General features: G+C 40.6%; 1 protein-coding gene across 1 annotated transcript in view; it reads right to left on the bottom strand.

Moving 5' to 3' along the window:
* Positions 1-20628, bottom strand: part of cdh1 (cadherin 1, type 1, E-cadherin (epithelial)) — a 55203-nt gene that overhangs the window by 33765 nt on the left and 810 nt on the right. The window contains exons 2-3 of the mRNA XM_061911083.1: positions 17109-17217; positions 2241-2329 (exon numbers count right to left, since the gene is read on the bottom strand). Of these exons, the coding sequence (XP_061767067.1) occupies positions 2241-2329; positions 17109-17217 (198 nt within the window). The remainder of the gene's footprint in view (positions 1-2240; positions 2330-17108; positions 17218-20628) is intronic.

Genomic DNA, 20628 nt, shown 5'->3' with positions numbered 1-20628 from the left:
AAGTGAGGAAGTGAAACAAAAGAAAGGAATAAATACTTTGTTAAAACGCGATTCCTGTTGGACTTTTGTTGAAGGATACAGTAAATAGCTAAGAGGAGGAAATTAGCAAGTAGATTACTAACTATCCATTTTCTACCGCTTATCCCATTTGGGGTCGCGGGGGTACTGGAGCCCATCTCAACTGCATTCGCGCGCTAGGCGGGGTACACCCTGGACATGTCGCCAGCTCATCGCAGGGCCAACACAGATAGACAGACAACATTCACACAAGGAAAATCCTACTATTCACAGTGTGAGTGCGACAACATGTCTGTCAGCCATAGATACGAAGAGGTTGATAGTAGTCACGATACGGCATAAGTCTTACAGCTCCAAATGTAAAGTGTAAGGATATTCCGTGGTTTTAGAAGGCACAACAATTAAAAAAAAGAATGCCTGCCAGTTAGAGACATTTATTTTATAATTTATCCGGCAGCTACAGTTCTCACATATACCAGTACATACATGTATACCAGGGCAGGGTTTCCCCTTAAGGTACAGCAATCTATAAAATGTGCAAATATCAAGAGGACAGTGGCGGCTTTTAAGGAGAGAAAGTTCATCTGGTGCAACAGCGCGAAGCAAGTGTGACATCCTGCTCACTACAACTTGCTTTTCATCGGGGACACAGAAGGACAGAGTCCCTAAACCCGAATACAGTCTATTGTAACAACATAAAAAGATGCTAGATTTGTTGCTAGTCAATTTTAATAAAGAAAAAAAAAAAAAGAAAAAAAAAAAAAAATCAGAAAAATTCTGTAGACAATGGAAAATTCTCAAGAATATAAAAAAACATATTACTAATTAGTAATGGAGATTTGGTTTTAAATGTATGCACACATTGAGTCTTATTAAAGAAAATCCTATTGCAAATTATGCAAATTATACGATGACCACACCCCACCACGCCCCTGACCACACCCCCACAGGTATCTTGGCTAACGAGGTTTAATATAATTGATCTTGGTGGCCCGCCACAGTAAAATAAAAATCGGCCACACTTTAAAATTGAGGGGTTTTTTTATGTGAAAAACTCAATGTAATGTATTGTAGACTCTAGAACAGTGGTTCTTAACCTTGTTGGATGTACCGAACCCCACCCTTTTCATGCGCGCATTCGCCGAACCCTTCTTTAGTGAAAAATTAAAAAAAATATTTTTTTAATTCAAGACAAAGTTGTATGTTTTTGGTAACACTTTAATATGGGGAACATATTCTAAGCAACAAAGACGTAATTTAGAGTTATTTGGACACTAGGGGAACATATTTTAAGTAATAAAGACTTAATTCAGAGTTATTTGGTTAGGGTCAGGGTTAGAGGGTTAAGGTTATAATAAAGCCATGCCGGATAAGGCATTAATAAGTACTTAATAATGACTAGTTAAGAGCCAATATAATAATTTGCATGTTAATAAGCAACTAATTAATGTTGAATATGTTCCCCGTACTGAAGTGATACCATGTTTTTTTTTACTGGTGTACAAAATGAACTGTGCATGAACATCACCTTGTTCAAACAACAAAACCAACACAGTACATGAACTCACAACAAATGACACACATGCAAATCAGTCAGCTGTCGCCGTATCTGTAATACGCTGATAGGGAGAAGTTTGTATTTACACGATGAGTCGGGTGTGTTTTGACCTCCGCTGAACCCCTGAGGCTGACTCACCGAACCCCTAGGTTTCGATCGAACCCAGGTTAAGAACCACTGCTCTAGAAGAAGTCACACAAAGTCTGACGCTCTTTAACTTTTATTGCCAATCTTTTTCTAACAACCGGCACAACAATTATTCACGAATCCTCGCCTCCTTGGCGACAAATAAACTGCTTCCTACAAGTATCATCCATGCAGGACGAGGAACAATATTAGATTTCTATACATACACACACCTTCTGGAAGGCTGACTACTGGAACAGAGGTCAATATATTTATATCTTACGAATATGAATCGATCTATCGATCAATCGTTACACCCAGCGCACGTACGCATGATACCAGAGCCCTTCAGACTCAACATCTTCCAGTCAGGGGCCCTTGAAATTATCCCAACTCTACCACCCTACTTGGTACTCCTGCCTAAAATTGATGTTAGAATCTCGTTTAGCTCTTGTGAGTCCAATATTTTGTATCGTCACACCCCTACTCATTTACATAATGACCTAATAAATGTGGACTCAGGCATTTAAATACTCACCTTCACGACGCCATTGGTCTGCACCGTAAAACGTGTGTCATCACTCCGGAAAGGAAACCTTTGGCGGTCCGAACAGTCTGTAAAGTCCACTGAAAAATGGGGAAAAAGTCATAAGTAAAAAATTAATAATTGTTCATTCAGCCAACAGACATGTTTAAGCTGGTAACAAGCAATTGTTCCAATGCTTAAATACCAATACAAAAACTAATAGCAGATCATGTATTTGTCCATTCACATTACCAAAAAATTAATAAATAAATCCAATTAAAAAAAGAAAAACCTAAAAAAAATGATTTTATGAATTTGGCTGCTTTCGCTCTTTCAAAACCCACAGAACGGGTTTGTGATTGCCCTGACATGAACATCAACACCACCCTAGCATGAACATCAAAACCAAAGGCAGTTGTCCTTTTAGGCAACCTATGCAGCCACTAGGGGGCCATTCCAAACACTGAGCTCAACAATTTGAACAGTCCGGTTGAAATGCCCTGAGAATATAACGGCAATATTCACATACAATGACATCATTATTTGAGAACAGTTGAGCCCTATGTCAATGAATACGATATATAGCTGTACCTATTGATTATTTTTGTAATTGAGAAATATAGCCATTAATCAATTTCGAATAATCGAGTAATTAAATAACACACTTTCTAATCTCGATGCGACTTTCAGGGACACTAATCTTGATGCACCTTTTAGGGACACTAGTTGAAATAAAGGATTTTTCTGATGACCTTTAAATTTTTTTAAAACAGTGAAACTAAAAACATTCCAATATGGTGCAGAGGTTTGTTTATTCCAGAAATTAGGTTTACAAGGTGAAACTAATACACATAGGCTATAACAAGCAAATTAAAATATTTTAAGGCTTCTTTTGATACAATTTTAATGATAATGGCTTAGACCTTGTGATAACCTGGATTTGAAAATCTCAGAAAATTTGGAGTTTTCAAAAACTAAGCCATGATCATCTAAATGATAAATGAAGACTTTACCTATCTCACTCTGCATGTAATGAGTTTTTTTTTGTTTTTTTTAATCACAGTTTCACAGGGCTTCACGGTGGCAGAGGGGTTAGTGCGTCTACCTCACAATACGAAGGTCCTGACTAGTCAGGGTTCAATCCCGGCCTCAGGATCTTTCTGTGTGGAGTTTGCATGTCCTCCCCGTGAATGTGTGGATTCCTTCCGGGTACTCCGGCTTCCTCCCACTTCCAAAGACATGCACCTGGGGATAGGTTGATTGGCAACACTAAAATTGGCCTTAGTGTGTGAATGTGAGTGTTAATGTGTTGGCCCTGCTATGAGGTGGCGACTTGTCCAGGGCGTACCCCGCCTTCCGCCCGATTGTAGCTGAGATAGGCACCAGCTCCCCCCCGCGATCCCAGGGGAATAAGCGGTAGAAAATGGATGGCTGGATTAGTTTCACATTTAACGTTGAATTGCTTACACATATAAACTTTCAATCAATATTTAGAGTTTAGAGTTTTACCCGTAAATGCAGATAACATTGCACGTCTACCAGTGGTATAGTCACTATAATACCACTTATATAAAAATGTTAAAAAGTAAATAAAAATATAAAAACACTCAGCATGAGCCAGATAATAAATGAGAAAAAGACTCATAAACTATGATTGACAATGTATTCGGCACATACACATTTGAAAAGGTATTCATTGGAGATGTGCTATTTGATATTTGGACAAACAACTTGTTAGTATTAACATACAAACTCCAAATGCTAAAATGTGTTTGAATTAAACATCTGCAAGTCAAATATAAGATGGTCCTAGCTGCCAAAATAGACTTTTACTTTGCGTTTGTTTGCTGTTAATGTGCTGCATCATTGAAGTGTTCTTGTGAAACATCAGCTCCCTTTGGCAGTGCAAACATTTCACCACAATGTTTATCTTTTTCACTTTTAATTGATCAACACCTCTTCACATCTTCTCTGGGCCCTTTGATCCCTTTCCCCTTTTGACATCAGCTATGTGCACATTCAATCGGATTAAAAGCCTAACCAGAATAAAAATGCTTCATGTAAACATGCCATTCACAATATTCTGACCCGATCACACACGTTCAGGTCAAAAAATGTTTATGATCCAGACAGGTTGTTTATCCCGAAAGTCATTGAGATTGAAGCACATGAAAATCTTCCGAAATTCAGGTTGGAATTATCCTTACTGTGCATATCTATGAAGTCAGCTATACTGGTGGTGAAGAGGGGACTAAATTTAATAGTGTTGGAATGAAGCGATTGTACAGACATAACGTTATTGTGGTTGAGTTTGTTGCTTTAAAAACGAGACTAGCAAAAACAAATGTATAGTATGGAGTGTCATGTGTCGATGTAACAAAAGAAGGGATCCTGGCGTTGTATTGACCAGCTGTTTTATTCACGACACTACAGCTATTTCAAGTGCTATCCTCAAACACCTACACAGAATGTTGAAAAGTGATGCGTTACAACACGTACATTATCGCAACGCTATAAGCACAGAACAGCTACTTTTATAAATAGAGAGGTAAGACAAAAGTAGTGAACAGAAGGAAAATATAAATACCATGAGAATGTCTGACAAGCAAAAATACACAAAGCCATGTTTGGGAGTGGATTCTCAGTGGAAGAGGGGTCAGTGCGTCTGCCTCACAATACGAAGGTCCTGAGTAGTCTGGGGTTCAATCCCGGGCTCGGGATCTTTCTGTGTGGAGTTTGCATTTTCTCCCCGCCATGAATGCGTGGGTTCTCTCCGGGTACTCCGGCTTCCTCCCACTTCCAAAGACATGCGCCTGGGGATAGGTTGATTGGCAACACTAAAATTGGCCCTAGTGTGTGAATGTGAGTGTGAATGTTGTTTGTCTATCTGTGTTGGCCCTGCGATGTGGTGGCGACTTGTCCAGGGTGTACCCCGCCTTCCGCCTGATTGTAGCTGAGATAGGCACCAGCGCCCCCCGCTACCCCAAAGGGAATAAGCGGTAGAAAAGGGATGGATCAATGTTTGGTAGTCTACTACTACTTCAGCACCTACAGTGAGCAAACTCGTGCAAAAGATGGCGCCATAACACAAGTAATACCTTTCTGTTTAAGTTGGGTTTTGCCATGTTGAAGTAAAGCATTCTAATTTAAGGTGTGACGCATGAAAATGCACATCATAACCTGATCAATTTTTTCCAGGGTGATTAGATTAAGAAAAATGTGTCTATGTACACGTGGCTACGGTTTTTCTGAGTCATATCACTATCAACACTCCAACAGTCATAGTGTGTGTTAGTGTGCCTAAAAAACAATTATCACATCATTCCATTTGTCTCAATGCTGCACTTGCACCGGCTTTGCTCCAGTCAAATTTTTTCATGTGCTCAAGAAGAGAAAATGTCTCCACTGGTTTATCGCTAGTACTTGAAATTTAGCCTATCATTAATGCAATAAATTGAGACAATACATTGGACCTCCCTACTCACAGTGGACAAAACCATGGCAAATATTCGAAAGTGCTAAACAGATGATAAACTATGATTACGTGTGTGAGTGTCAGAGCGGAGTTGCAAATCAGCTAGTGAAATGTTCTTTCATTCATTGTGACATTCTGGGAATTTATTGTAGAGACATCAAAGTCTCACATTACGTTAAAAATTGTTATTTGAACATCCATCCATTCGTCCGTCCATTTTCTATCGCATGTCCCTTTTGGGGTCGTTATATGTAAAAGAAAAACATTTTTAAAAAGTGTTTAATTCCCTTGTTCTGCAGTGTAATCTGTTTAAGTGGAGATTCCTTACATTGACTGACTCACGTCAAATTGTGAGTGTGAAAACAGCTTTTGCTTGCACATTTACTTGTGACTTTGGGAGAGACAAAAGGAGAGGGTAACAATAAAAAAAATTATTTATGTCTTTTCTGTAACTGTGCAAAATGTAAATAATGCAAGTTAAGTGTCAGTTCTTGTCCTGTTTAACCCTCACTCACAACCATCTTCATTTGTTATTGATTTTCACATAACTACATATCTATTTTCATAACTAAAAATCTGCTTTTGAAAAAACTCTCAAACGATAATAACGTTACCAATACTACTAAGGCCCCGTTTACACTAAGGTTATCCAGGGTATATCCCACTTAATCTTATCCGTGTCTACACACAACAATGTCTCCATTTAAGACCCCCTTCGTCCAGCAGCGCAACGCGACCTAATACGCATGCGCGGTAAATGCACAAGTCAAAGTCACATCGAGTGTTGCTTAGTGTGCAAGTTCTTAAATGTAACTTATCTGAACAATATTACGTGTTGTGGTATTTCAATTGACTGGAATCTACTGTGCTGTGGCACCCTATTGTAGTCAATCACACCTGAGCCATAATAAATTATTAGACACGTAAACAATGTGATAAAGAACATTTTATAACAATCAATCTCGGGATGTAAATATCTGGTCAGGACACTCATCCCTCTTTTGCCTTCACCTTCATTGACCATTCGTTTTTGGTGACTTTATATACTCTGGACCTAGACATCGAGTCTGCGATATACATGGCGGACAATAACTGATAGTCTGCTTTGCCAGTCCAAAAGCATTCGCCGTTTTCTGTAGTTAGTCTTCCCTCAACGGCCAGGTAATACAAAGCACACGCTACCTTTTCTATCACATCCACAGGAGCCCGCATTCTCGTTGACTCTCCTTCGACAAATTGACTAAGTTTTTTGCTAAGTAGAATCACAGATGACCTGGACATTGGAAAGTTCTCTTGGCGTCTAAAAAGTGATGTATTCGAAATAGCTGCAATCGCTTTCTCTTAAGGTATTCTTGTGTGATTTCCACAAGCAGCTGTACAGACGGAATGAGAAACACGGGCATGTCTGGACGACTCTCCATATTTCTAGTGGTTAGCTCAGAGTAACGAAACCGCTTTATTATAAAGCTGGCTGTGGCCTGTTCTGACGTCACTTCCTGTGTGAGCGCGGCCTTTCTGACTTCACTTCCTTTCCGAACTCAGTTTGTAAACGATCAAAGAGTCTATACAAAGCTAAGTGCCGGAGATTCAAGAAATGCACGGCGCACTTAGCCGTGTAAAACTTTGTCCGAGGAGGGGGACTATAAACTGGTTTAGTGTGGCTGAAACGGGGCTTAGGCTAAAAAAAATTTGTTTAAGGAGTTAAAAGGACTTACTGTAGGCATGGCCTAATACTACGAATGGTTTCCCCTATCCATCCATCCATTTTTCTACCGCTTATTCCCTTTTGGGGTAGCGGGGGGCCCTGGCGCCTATATCAGCTACAATCCGGCGGAAGGCGGGGTACACCCTGGACAAGTCGCCACCTCATTGCAGGGCCAACACAGATAGACAACATTCACACTCACATTCACACACTAGGGCCAATTTAGTGTTGCCAATCAACCTATCCCCAGGTGCATGTCTTTGGAAGTGGGAGGAAGCCGGAGTACCCGGAGGGAACCCACCCATTCACGGGGAGGACATGCAAACTCCACACAGAAAGATCCTGAGCCTGGGATTGAACCCAGGACTGCAGGACCTTCGTATTGTGAGGCCAGACGCACTAACCCCTCTGCCACCATAAATGTAACTAAATTTTCATTGCCTCCACACCTTAAAAAAATATATTTTTGACGTGGAACAAAATTAAAGTAAGCCCCCAGAAGAAGTCACACACAATCATGTTTACCTTTTATTGCCAATCTTATGTTAAAAAAAAAAAAGAAAAAAAAGTGGGCTTCACGGTGGAAGAGGGGTTAGTGCGTCTGCCTCACAATACAAAAGTTCTGCAGTCCTGGGTTCAATCCCAGGCTTGGATCTTTCTGTGTGGAGTTTGCATGTTCTCCCCGTGAATGCGTGGGTTCCCTCCGGGTACTCCGGCTTCCTCCCACTTCCAAAGACATGCACCTGGGGATAGGTTGATTGGCAACACTAAATTGGCCCTAGTGTGTGAGTGTGAATGTTGTCTGTCTATCTGTGTTGGCCCTGCGATGAGATGGCGACTTGTCCAGGGTGTACCCCGCCTTCCGCCCGATTGTAGCTGAGTTAGGCGCCAGCGCCCCCCGCGACCCCAAAAAGGGAATAAGCGGTAGAAAATGGATGGATGGATGGATGTTAAAAAAACGACGCAATTCCATCACGTGCAAACACTTTTGTCTACATCAGGGGTCTCAAACTCAATTTACTTGGGGGCCACTGGATGCAGAGTCTGGGTGAGGCTGGGCCACAAGAAAAGATTTCTTATTTTTTATCTATTATTTATTTTTTTAAATGTCTTTATTTTTATTTTCAACACAAAGTAAAATCAAAACATAAATGAACAAAATGAGGATTAAGAAATGTGAGGCAATGCAAATGAAATAATTAAAAAAAACAACTAATAATGGTTTGAATTGGTCCAGGTTTCGGGGACTGTTATCACTGACGGACAGGTGTCGCGGTGCGAATGCAGCCAGGCACGTTAGAAAACCCTCGTCTCCATTGCGACATCTCTGTAACTCTCACTCATTTGCAGAAAATGGATGGATGGATAGCTTCAGAATAACAATGTTACTAAAAAGAATAACAGACTTGTTGGTCTTACATAAAAATGCACGCATTTAGTTGTATTCAGTCTTAAAAAAATATTATATGGCTCTCATGGAAATACCTTTTCAAATATTTGGCTTGTATGGCTCTCCTAGCCAAAAAGGTTCCTGACCCCTGATCTAGTAGCAATAATATTGCAGTCTAAAACAGCAAAATTGTCAACAAATAGCAAATAATCAGTTGCTAAACAAATACCAAATAACTATAGTTGCATATTACTTACACAAATACTGAACAAAAATATAAAATGCAACACATTGGTTTTTGCTCTCATTTTCCAAGAGTTCAACTCAAAGATCTAAAACTTTTACTATATACACAAAATACCCATTCCTCTCAAATATTGTTCACAAATCTGTCCAAGTCTGTGTTAGTGAGCAATTCTTCTGTGCCAATGTAAATCCATCTCACCCCACAGGTGTGGCATATCAAGATGCTGATTAAACAACATTATTATTGCACGGGTGTGCCATAGGCTGCCAACAATAAAAGGGCACTCGGAAATGTGCAGTTTAATCACACAGCACAATGCCACAGATTTCACAGGTTTTGAGGGTGCTTGCAGTTGGCATGCTGACTGTAGGAATGTCCTCCAGAGCTGCTGCCTCTGACTTGAATGTTCATTTTTCTACAATAAGCAGTCTCCAAGGGTGTTTCAGAGAGTAAAGAGGCCTTTCATTGTGGGCAGCCTAAGTCACACCTGTACAATTATCAGGCTTTTTAGTCAGTATCTTGACATGCCACACCTGTGAGGTAGGAGGGATTATCGTGGCAAAAAAGAAATGCTCACCAACACAGATTTATACAGATTTGTGAACAATATTTGTTCTGTTCGGTGTACAAAGTCTTCGAGGCAAAAGTGTATTACAAAATCCAAAACCAGTGAAGTTGGCACGTTGTGTAAATCATAAATAAAAACAGAACACACTGCAAAGACTAAATACTTAATGTTCGAACTGCAAAATGTCATTTTTTGCAAATATTAGCTCATTTGAAATTTGATGCCTGCAACATGTTTGAAAAAAAACTGGAACAAGTGGCAAAAAAGACTGAGAAAGTTGAGGAATGCTCCTCAAACACATTTGGAACATCCCAAAGGTGAACAGGCTAATTGGGAACAGGTGGGTTCCATGATTGAATATAAAAGCAGCTTCCACGAAATGCTTAGCCATTCACAAACAAGGATAGGGCAAGGGTCACCACTTTGTGGCATTATCTTGAGCAAATTGTCGAACGGTTTAAGAACAAAGTTTCTCAAGCAATTGCAAGGAATTTAGGGATTTCACCATCAACGGTCTGTAATATCATCAGAAAATCTGGAGAAATCACTACATGTAAGCAAGGTCGACATCCAATGCCTGTGACCTTCGATCTCTCAGGCAGTACCGCATCAAAAACCGACAGTGTGTAAAGGATATCACCACATGGGCTCAGGAACACTGTCGGAAACTACAGTTGGTCGCTACATCTGTAAGTGCAAGTTCAGGGTTTCCCCCGGAAAATGTGTTAGTTAAAGGCCTACTGAAACCCTCTACTACCGACCACGCAGTCTGATAGTTTATATAACAATGATGAAATCTTAACATTGCAACACATGCTAATACGGCCGGTTTTTACTAAACTGCAATTTAAAATTTCCCGCATGGTATCCTGTTGAAAACGTCACGGTATGACGCGTGACGTCTCGGATTGTAGCGGACATTTTTTTCCAGCCCGATCCAAGCTATAAGTAGTCTGCTTTAATCGCATAATTACACAGTATTCTGGACATCTGTGTTGCTGAATCTTTTGCAATTTGTTCAATTAATAATAGAGAACTCAAAGTAGAAAGATGGAGGTGGGAAGCGGTGCTCTGCAGCTGCCTTTAGCATCACAATAACAGCCGGTGTTGCCTTGTTTAAAGTTCCCAAAGGTGAATTTTTACTATGGAACGGAGCGATCAAGCGAACATGGATCCCGACCACATGTCAACCGGCAGGTTTCGGTGAGAAAATTGTGGTAATAAGTCGGCTCTTACCGGAGACATCAGCGCAGCTTGCGTCCTGCTGCAGCTGCGTGGCTTCCCTCAGCGACTCTGGCGGTCACCACACCCGTGGCCACACCCCTCTGACTTTCAGGTACTATATAATCTCACTAAAACACTAGTAACACAATAGGCAGATAAGGGATTTTCCAGAATTATCCTAGTAAATATGTTTAATAACATCTGAATCGCTCTCACTGCCCTAGCCTTTTTTTTTCCTTTTTAAACTTTTTTTTTCTTTCTAGTCCTTCACTCTCATTATTCTCATCCACAAATCTTTCATCCTCGCTCAAATTAATGGGGAAATTGTCGCTTTCTCGGTCCGAATCGCTCTAGCTGCTGGTGGCTATGATTGTAAACAATGTGAGGACGTGAGGAGCCCTACAACCCGTGACCTCAAGCGCACATCGTCTGCTACTTCCGGTAGAGGCAAGGCTTTTTTTTTATTAGCGACCAAAAGTTGCGAACTTTATAGTCGATGTTGTCTACTAAATCCTTTCAGCAAAATAATGGCAATATCACAAAATGATCAAGGATGACACATAGAATGGACCTGCTATCACCATTTAAATAAGAAAATCTCATTTCAGTTGGCCTTTAAGGTGGTGACTCTCCAAGGGGAGGGGACTAGCGAAGGGGGTGGGTGTAAGGACCGGTGTAACTCGGCCTGTCGCCATCACGTCTCCACCTCGTCGCTGCCACCACAACCTGGGGGGCAATAGACTAAGGACTGTGGTGAAGTAGGCTGGCTTTGGGTGTGAAGAAGCCTACAACTTTTGGTTTTGTTTTCCGCTCCATTTGCTGAATGGCAATATAAGATATACAGTATATCGCTATATTTTTTCCGTAAAGTAAAAACAAAACAGTCCAAGCTACCTGAGATACTAAAATAATAACTTACAAAGTCAAATTAATGACTTACTCTACTCTACGTAAGCATTTGCAATAAGCGTTAGGAAAAAAAAAGGTAAAAGGGGTGGCCACATGCTTACATATGATCGACTCTATCCGTCCAACTATCCATTTTTCTACCGCTTGTCCCTTTTGGGGTCTATGCTTAATTTATTACAGCATTTAGGAAGCCTGCAGTTGACTTTTATTTTGTAAAATGTTATATTTTTATCAACATGTGATAGTAAGGACTCCACCATTCAAAACTAGGCTACTAAATTACTAATGATTAATGTAACTATAGCTGAAAAAAAAAATAGTACAACAGCAATAGGAGAGACTATTCATCCCTGAACACTATGGAGTTCATGTATGGTTTGATTCACTTACATTATTTTATCAGAGACAGAAACCCTTCATTTAACATATGTCCTTTTTTGCTGCTTCAACACAGCTCAATCAACACAAGTGAAATAACACAAGTGAAATAATACAAGTGAAATAACTTAGTTTTTAACTGTAAGTCAATATTGCTTCTTTCTCTCAGACAGGGCTTTGCTGTCCGTAACACACACACACAAGCACACACATTAGGGGTGTAACGGTACACAAACATTTCTGTTCGGTACGTACCTCGGTTTAGAGGTCACGGTTCAGTTCATTTTCGGTACAGTAAAAAAAAAAAATATATATATATATATATATATATATATATATACATACACACACACATACATTTTTTGGGTTATTTACTTACCAAATATGTAAACATTAACTTTATCCTTTTAACATTGGGAACACTAATTATTCTGCCCACGTTAATCCACATTAAGGTGCCTCAAGTTGTTGCTTGGATTAAATAAAATGACAAAACTTTTCTTCGACATATAAAAAGTTCAACAATTAAACAGTTTCAAGTCAACTCATCATGCCTAATTTATTACAGCATTTGGGAAGCCTGTAGTAGATTTTTATTGTGTAAATGTTATATTTTTATTAACGTGATAGCAGGGACCCTGCCTTTCAAAACTAAGCTGCTACATTACTAATGATTAATGTAACTATAGCTGAAAAATTAGTACAATAGCAATAGGAGAGATCCCTGAACACCATGGAGTTCATGTAGGCTTAATGATAGGGGTGTAACGGTACGTGTATTTGTATTGGACCGTTTCGGTACGGGGGTTTCGGTTCGGAGGTGTACCTAAGGACACGGACATATTAAGTAGCGCCGCACGTTGTATAAACAATGCACACCGAGGCACCATGAATTGATTAACGTGGACCCCGACTTAAACAAGTTGAACAACTTATTCGGGTGTTACCATTTAGTGGTCAATTGATATGGAATATGTACTGTGCAATCTGCTAATAAAAGTTTCAATTAATCAAAAAAAATACACGGTATGCTAGCATCGGGCTATGATAGACTGACCACACCTCCTCTTTTCACGGGATATGTCCTCTGCGGAGCTGTCCAGGTGGAGTTTCTTAAATGCCTCGAATGTCCAGCATTTTAAATTAGGTTTGCGTGTATTTTCAATGTATGTTCAGGGTTGATAAGGGGTTAAAAACAAAAACAAAAAGTGGTACGCGCAGTAGCATTGGTGAGAGAGGGACAGAGACAGAGAGAGCGAGAAAGTTATAATAAACGCGCATGCGTCGCCAGGCTCTGCTTTTTACCCATAGATTTATCCGATTTTATTTTTTATTATCTATAGCACGGGTGTCAAAAGTGTGCCCTGGAGGCCATTTACGGCCCACAGCTTATGTTTTAAAGGCCCACGGCACATTCTAAAAATACTATTAAAATAAAAAACAAAAGTGAAATAAAAAAGCTTAAAGGCTAAATGTTATTTAGAAAAAGTTGCAACATTGACTAATAAAACAAAGCTGTTCTTTTTTCTCTTTCAAACTGTCATTGCTCAAAACATAATATTGAATCAAAATCCATCCATCCATTTTCTACCGCTTATTCCCTTTGGGGTTGCGGGGGGCGCTGGTGCCTATCTCAGCTACAATCAGGCGGAAGACGGGGTATACCCTGGACAAGTCGCCACCTCATCGCAAGGCCAACACAGATAGACAGACAACATTCATGTTATAATGAATTATTGACCTACCCAAGTTTCCGATTACTTCACATCAAATATTCCATTAAGAAAAATATGTTTGGTGGAAGATTTAGCAAATTTGTTAAATAAATAATCCCAAAATTTATATTTTGTTGTTTTCTTACTGTACCGAAAATGAACCGAACTGTGACCTCTGAACCGAGGTATGTACCGAAACAAAATTTTTGTGTACAGTTACACCCCTATGTACTTATATTATATACACTATTAGAGACAGAAAATCTTCATTTAAAGGCCTAATGAAACCCACTACTACCGACAAGGCTGTCTGATAGTTTGTATATCAATGATGAAATCTTAACATTGCAACACATGCCAATATGGCCAGTTTAGTTTACTAAATTGCAATTTTAAATTTCCCGCGAGGTATCCTGTTGAAAACGTCGCGGAATGATGACGCGTATGATGACGCGTGCGCGTGACGTCTCGGGTTGTAGCGGACATTTTTTTCCAGCCCAATCCAAGCTACAAGTAGTCTGCTTTAATCGCATAATTACACAGTAATTATATTGTGACGTTATTGGTTGAAGGGGACATTTTAGCCCAGCTTTTTTTTTTTTTCTTTGTCATGAAAAAGGGAGGTTTTTGTCTTGAAAAAGGAAGGTTTTTAGGTTGGTGCACTAATTGTAAGTGTATCTTGTGTTTTTTATGTTGGTTTAATAATGAAAAAAAAAATTTAAAAATTCTTCTGTGGCCGGGTACCAATCGAGCCGCGGCCCGGTACCAATCGAGCCGCGGCCCGGTACCAATCGAGCCGCGGCCCGGTACCGGTGGTTGGGAACCACTGGTGTAGGAGACAGAGGCAGAAAGCAGAGCAGCTTGTTAAGACTTTAGCTTAGGCGGCTACTTCATATGTTCATGTGGAAACTCGTTCGGTACATCGCCGCACCGAACTGAAACCCCAGTACCGAAACGGTTCAATACAAATACAACGTACCGTTACACCCCTAACACACACACACACACACACACACACACACACACACACACACACACACACACACACACACACACACACACACACACACACACACACACACACACACACACACACACACACACACACACACACACACACACACACACACACACACACACACACAACCAACGTTACGCTAAAAGCTAATTAATTAGCCTTCACCTGGGAGCGTGCTGAGCGACCGCTTGTTTCTAGAATATCAACGGGCTCATAGTGATGTTACAAGGAGTTGACCGGGAGTTGCTTATCATATGGGGAGAGTCCGCTGCCTTACCTGCTAAAAACTCCTTTCACTCCACGTTACATGCGCTCTGAATACACACTGCTGATTGGATGTTACCGCTCTGCGTGTAACCAATCAGATGGTTCTGTGGGTGGGACAATGCTAGGGGCTGCAGAGACATACTGACGGACGCAAAACTAAGCAGAGCAGCTTGTTAAGACTTTTTTTTAAGACTTTAGTTTAAGCGGTGGGTCTTTGGAAACCCTGGAGTTAAAACTACTATGCAAAGCAAAAGCCATTTATCAACAACACCCAGAAACGTTGCCTGCTTCGATGGGCCCAACCTCATCTAAGAACTGATGAAAAGTGGAAAAGTGTTCTGTGGTCTGACGAGTCTACATTTCAAATTGTTTTTGGAAAAGAGCCATCCAGTTTGTTATAGGTGGCAAGTTCAAAAGCCAACATCTAAGATGGTATGGGGGTGTATTAATGCCCAAGGCATTCGTAACTTACACATATATGAAGGCACCATTAATGCTGAAAGGTACATATAGGTTTTAGAGCAACATATGCTGCCATCTAAGCAACGTTATCATGGATGCCCCTGGTTATTTCAGCAAGATAATGCCAAGCCATGAGTTACAACAGTGTGTCTTCATAGTAAAAGAGAGCGAGTACTAGATTGGCCTGCGTGTAGTCCAGACCTGTCTCCCATTGAAAATTTTGGGCGCATTATGAAGCTTAAAATACGACACCAAAGACCCCGGACTGTTGAACAACTTAAGCTGTACATCAAGCAAGAATGGAAAAAATATTCCAACTGAAGAGCTTCAAAAATTGGTTTGAGTTCCCAAACGTTTACAGAGTGTTGTTAAAAGGAAAAGCCATGTAACACAGTGGTAAAAATGCCACTGTGCCAAGTTTTTTGCAATGTGTTGCTTCCATTAAATTCTAAGTTAATGATTATTTACAAAAAAAAAATAAGTTTCCCAGTTTGAACATTAAAATATCTTGTCTTTGCAGTGTATTCAATTGATTATAAATTGAAAAGCATTTGCAAATCATTGTATTGTTTTTATTTAAGAATTACACAACGTGCCACCTTCACTGGTTTTGGGTTTTCTAGAAAGTATCCAGTAACAAATGTGTCCGCATCGTTCAACTACCTGCATCATGAGCTAAACTTAATGTGGCCAGTATGTCGCCGAAAAAACGATCATGCCACTTCAAATTAAAGACAGCATAAGCCCATTTCAAAGGGTTGAAAATAAATAGATTAGTGTTTTTCATACCGACCATCGTACGTTTAATTTCCCTTTGTCAAACCTTTTATTACATTCCACACTACCAAATAGTTTGTATGATTCCTGCTGCTATCGGATCGAATCAATATCAACAAATACGCAAGATTACAAAAACGGTATCGTATTGGAAGTGATAAAGTTGAATCAGGACAGACCAAGTTATTATACCACGAGTGACGGTTAAAAAAAATTACACACTGATAATTCCTTCACCCCAGAAAGAGAGAATGCAGACGTGAGGAAAAAAAAATTAAGTCGCCAAACAGGTTGGACTTAAACTTGTTTCACAATACTTGAACGTGTTGACATCACAACAACCATTTAGAAAATAAAAACATGCCCTATTGTCCTTGTTAGAACGGTCATTGTTTTAAGATATTATCCAGACTTAAACAAAACAGATAAAGCAGTGCTCCTATTTTTCAGTTGTTGACATGCTCTGAAAAGAGAGCATTTGCAAAACAGGCTTGGGGACATTACTGAGCACTGCAGGTAGAAACATAACAGAAGGTGCAGCAAGCTGATACTTGCTGTACTTGCTCCATGAGGCACTAATGAATAGCACTAGTTTGCAGAAGGTATTTATTCCAACTCAGGCGAATGCAACAGTTGACGATCATACAATTTTCTCTCTAAAGTTGATGCCGATATTACATTAGCTGAGAAAAACATGGCTGAAACTACACAGGTAGAAGAACAATGAAATGTTGATTGTTCTTACCTTTGCCCAACAATGCACCACGTTTCAGTTGTTGTCTGCTTACTTTGAAAACCTTCATGTCCGACTGAAATCCTGGTACACATGACTGCTTCTCAGACCAAACCAAAGTCTAGAAGAAAAAAAAATTTTCAAACACATATACACAAATATAAACACACAATATATAAATATAAACACACACACAGTCTACACATACAGATATGCGCACGCACACAAAACAAAAATGATCGTGTTACCTTAAATGAAGATTATTAACAATCACTGTTTCCATGCACAAAAAAAATTACTTTTTGAGAAATCAAACTTTATAGTTTGATTTCTCAAAGTTATCTTTTTTTATTTTTTACACCAACATGTGAAGTCCAAGTGTCCATGCACACTCAAATGTGACTATTGGTCATACGTAATGTGCCTCCAATACACTGGGGGCGCTCATTTCATTTTAGCGCAGATAACTTAATTACTTTTCCAATTGACCTATGTCATACTAGGATTTGTGAATCCTTACAACTTGTTTTAACTGATGTCTGCTGTAATATTGGCACGGATTACAAATATTACATCTCTTATGGTTATACTAATGTTAAAGATACAGCATCAAGAAAAAATATTGGATTGCGCTACGATCATGATGCTACTACCAGGATTGTATCGGGTCTGATGAAAAGAAACAGGTGAAATAGATTTTTCAAAGGAATTTTCGGACGAAAACCATGGAAAAAACTTTCGAATGTTTCAACGTTCATTCAAATAGCGCCATGGATTGATGGAAGGAGTTTTGAATCCGAAGGAAAAGACTGATCGTGCCCTGACTGATGTCCAGAGGAAGTTTGCAATTGTTCTGGACTATTTTGCCAGTTGTGCGAGAAGTTAATCAGTTGGGAATGCACAAATGCAGCGTAAAGAGGTTTGTGTACATTTTATCTGCCTTTGTGCACCATGATCTTTAATCTCATCTGTATTTTGTTCACCCCTCCGAATTTACATTTCCTTAGCTATGTTTTTAAAATAATATTTTCTCTTTTTTTCCACCATTGATGCACTTTAAAATGTTCTGTCAGTCGCCTGTTCATTACAATTTTTGCTATGTTTTCCCACGCGTTGCGACTGGCACATGCACATTACAAAGCGTCCTGTCCGGCGGCACACACCCTCTCGAGAGATATGGTTTTCAATCGCATAATCCAGGTGTGTTAGTCTGACTTTTCAAAAACAGAACACAACTGGTGTTTCCATGTTGGAGGAGGCTTGTTTAGAGCCAAACTATTTGAGAAATCGGACTTATTTAGCGCATGGTCACATACTGACTGTTTGTTTTGACCGCCGGAAAGTGGCGCATTGCACGTTAGTGTGATGATAGCGCGATGTGATGTGCATGCGCCTTTCAAAACAAACACCCACGGAATTTTAACAACTTTGTATGGATAGGCATGTTCACGGCTAAAAAAAACGTAATTTTAAAAAGGACGTCAAATGAAGTGCAGTGCAGCTCCAACTGTGGCCAGCTCAAAGTTGAAAGCAAACACGGTGCCCAGAAGTCACGTTGAGTACATTTTGAGCAATCATTTAGGAGATGGTCTGTAGCAGAATTGGCCCAAACCTACTCAATGGCGCCCCCCCGGAGAGTGACAATATTATAAGGTCGCGCCAACATAGGGACCCCTTTGATGCCAAATCCGGAACACTGTTCATCGTGACAGGATACAGGAAACTCAGCAAATGATTTAGACTAACACACAAATAGTCTGCTGTTTTGGTTTGTGGGTGCCATTTTAGCTGATTTGGGCCATTACTTTTTGGGGGTTTTTGTGTGTGGCCCAAATACTTTTTCTTTACAGTCTTATGGAGGGCGTGTTTTTGATTTTTTTCCCTAAAATGTCACATCCTCCGGGCAGAGGGGTTGTGCGTCTGCCTCACAGGTCCTAGGTTCGATCCTGCGCTCGAGATCTTCCTGTGTGGCGTATGCATGTTCTCCCCGTGACAGCGTGGGTTCCCCCCGGGTACTCAGGCTTCCTCCCGCCTCCAAAGACATGCACCTGGGGATAGGTTGATTGGCAACACTAAATAGGCCCTAGTGTGTGAATGTGAGTGTGAATTTTGTCTGTCTATCTGTGTTGGCCGTGCGATGATGTGGCGACTTGTCCAGGGTGTACGCCGCCTTCTGCCTGAATGCAGCTGAGATAGGCTCCAGCGCCCCCCCGCGACCCCAAAAAGGACAAGTGGTAGAAAATGGATGGATGGAAATTGGCCCGTAATGTATGAACATCAGTGTGAATGTTGTCTGTCTACAGTATCTGTGTTGGCCCTGCGATAAGGTGGCGACTTCTCCAGGTTGTCGGACAGCGTGGCGCGGTGGGCAGAGTGGCCGTGCGCAACCCGAGAGACCCTGGTTCAATCCCCACCTAGTACCGACCTCGTGACGTCCGTTGTGTCCTGAGCAAAACACTTCACGCTTGCTCCTGATGGATGCTGGTTAGTGCCTTGCATGGCAGCTCCCTTCATCAGTGTGTGAATGTGTGTGTGAATGGGTAAATGTGTAAGTAGTGTCAAAGCGCTTTGAGTACCTTGAAGGTAGAAAACGCTATACAAGTACAACCCATTTATCATTTATTTACCCTGCCTACCGCACGAATGCAGCTGAGATTTGCTCCAGCACCACCCGCTACCCCGAAAGGGATAAGCGGTAAAAAACTAAAAATTACTGGAAATGGCCCCCAGGCTGCACTTGAGACACATTTTAGACCCTATAGCACAGGAGTGTCCAAAATTAATTCCACCGAGGACCCATCCATCCATTTTCTACCGCTTATTCCCTTTTGGGGTGTCGCGGGGGGCGCTGGCGCCTATCTCAGCTACAAATCGGGCAGAAGGCGTGGTAAACCCTGGACAAGTCGCCACCTCAACGCAGGGCCAACACAGATAGACAGACAACATTCACACTCACATTCACGCACTAGGGCCAATTTTTTTAGTGTTGCCAATCAACCTATCCCCAGGTGCATGTCTTTGGAGGTGGGAGGAAGCCGGAGTACCCGGAGGGAACCCACGCATTCACGGGGAGAACATGCAAACTCCACACAGAAAGATCCCGAGCCTGGGATTGAACCCAGGACTGCAGGACCTTCGTATTGTGAGGCAGACGCACTAACCCCTCTTCCACCGTGAAGCCCCATACAGTAAAAAATGTGTTTAATTGTGGCCACTTTAATATTTTTTACCATTTATTTACATAAATGAATGTGAAAACCAATTCAATGTAGGTCAAAATATGCTTATGCATTTAAATGTTATGGAAAACAGTTTGCAACTCATATTTGTGTTATAGTTCACAAAAGTAGTTGGAAACAGTTCTTTTTTTACATTTTAATTAGAACAGAAGGGCCTCTACAAATCGAGCTGTGTGCCGAAATGGCCCCCGAGACAACGCTTTGGACACCACTGTTGTAACCCACATAGTGCATGATTATCACTTTTAAATTTACACTACGTTATGTCTCCAGAAATAACAACAACGGCCATG

This window comes from Nerophis ophidion, linkage group LG09, assembly GCF_033978795.1.
Source record: "Nerophis ophidion isolate RoL-2023_Sa linkage group LG09, RoL_Noph_v1.0, whole genome shotgun sequence".
NCBI classification, from domain to species: Eukaryota; Metazoa; Chordata; class Actinopteri; order Syngnathiformes; family Syngnathidae; genus Nerophis; species Nerophis ophidion.
This window is presented reverse-complemented; position numbering and strand designations above follow the sequence as displayed.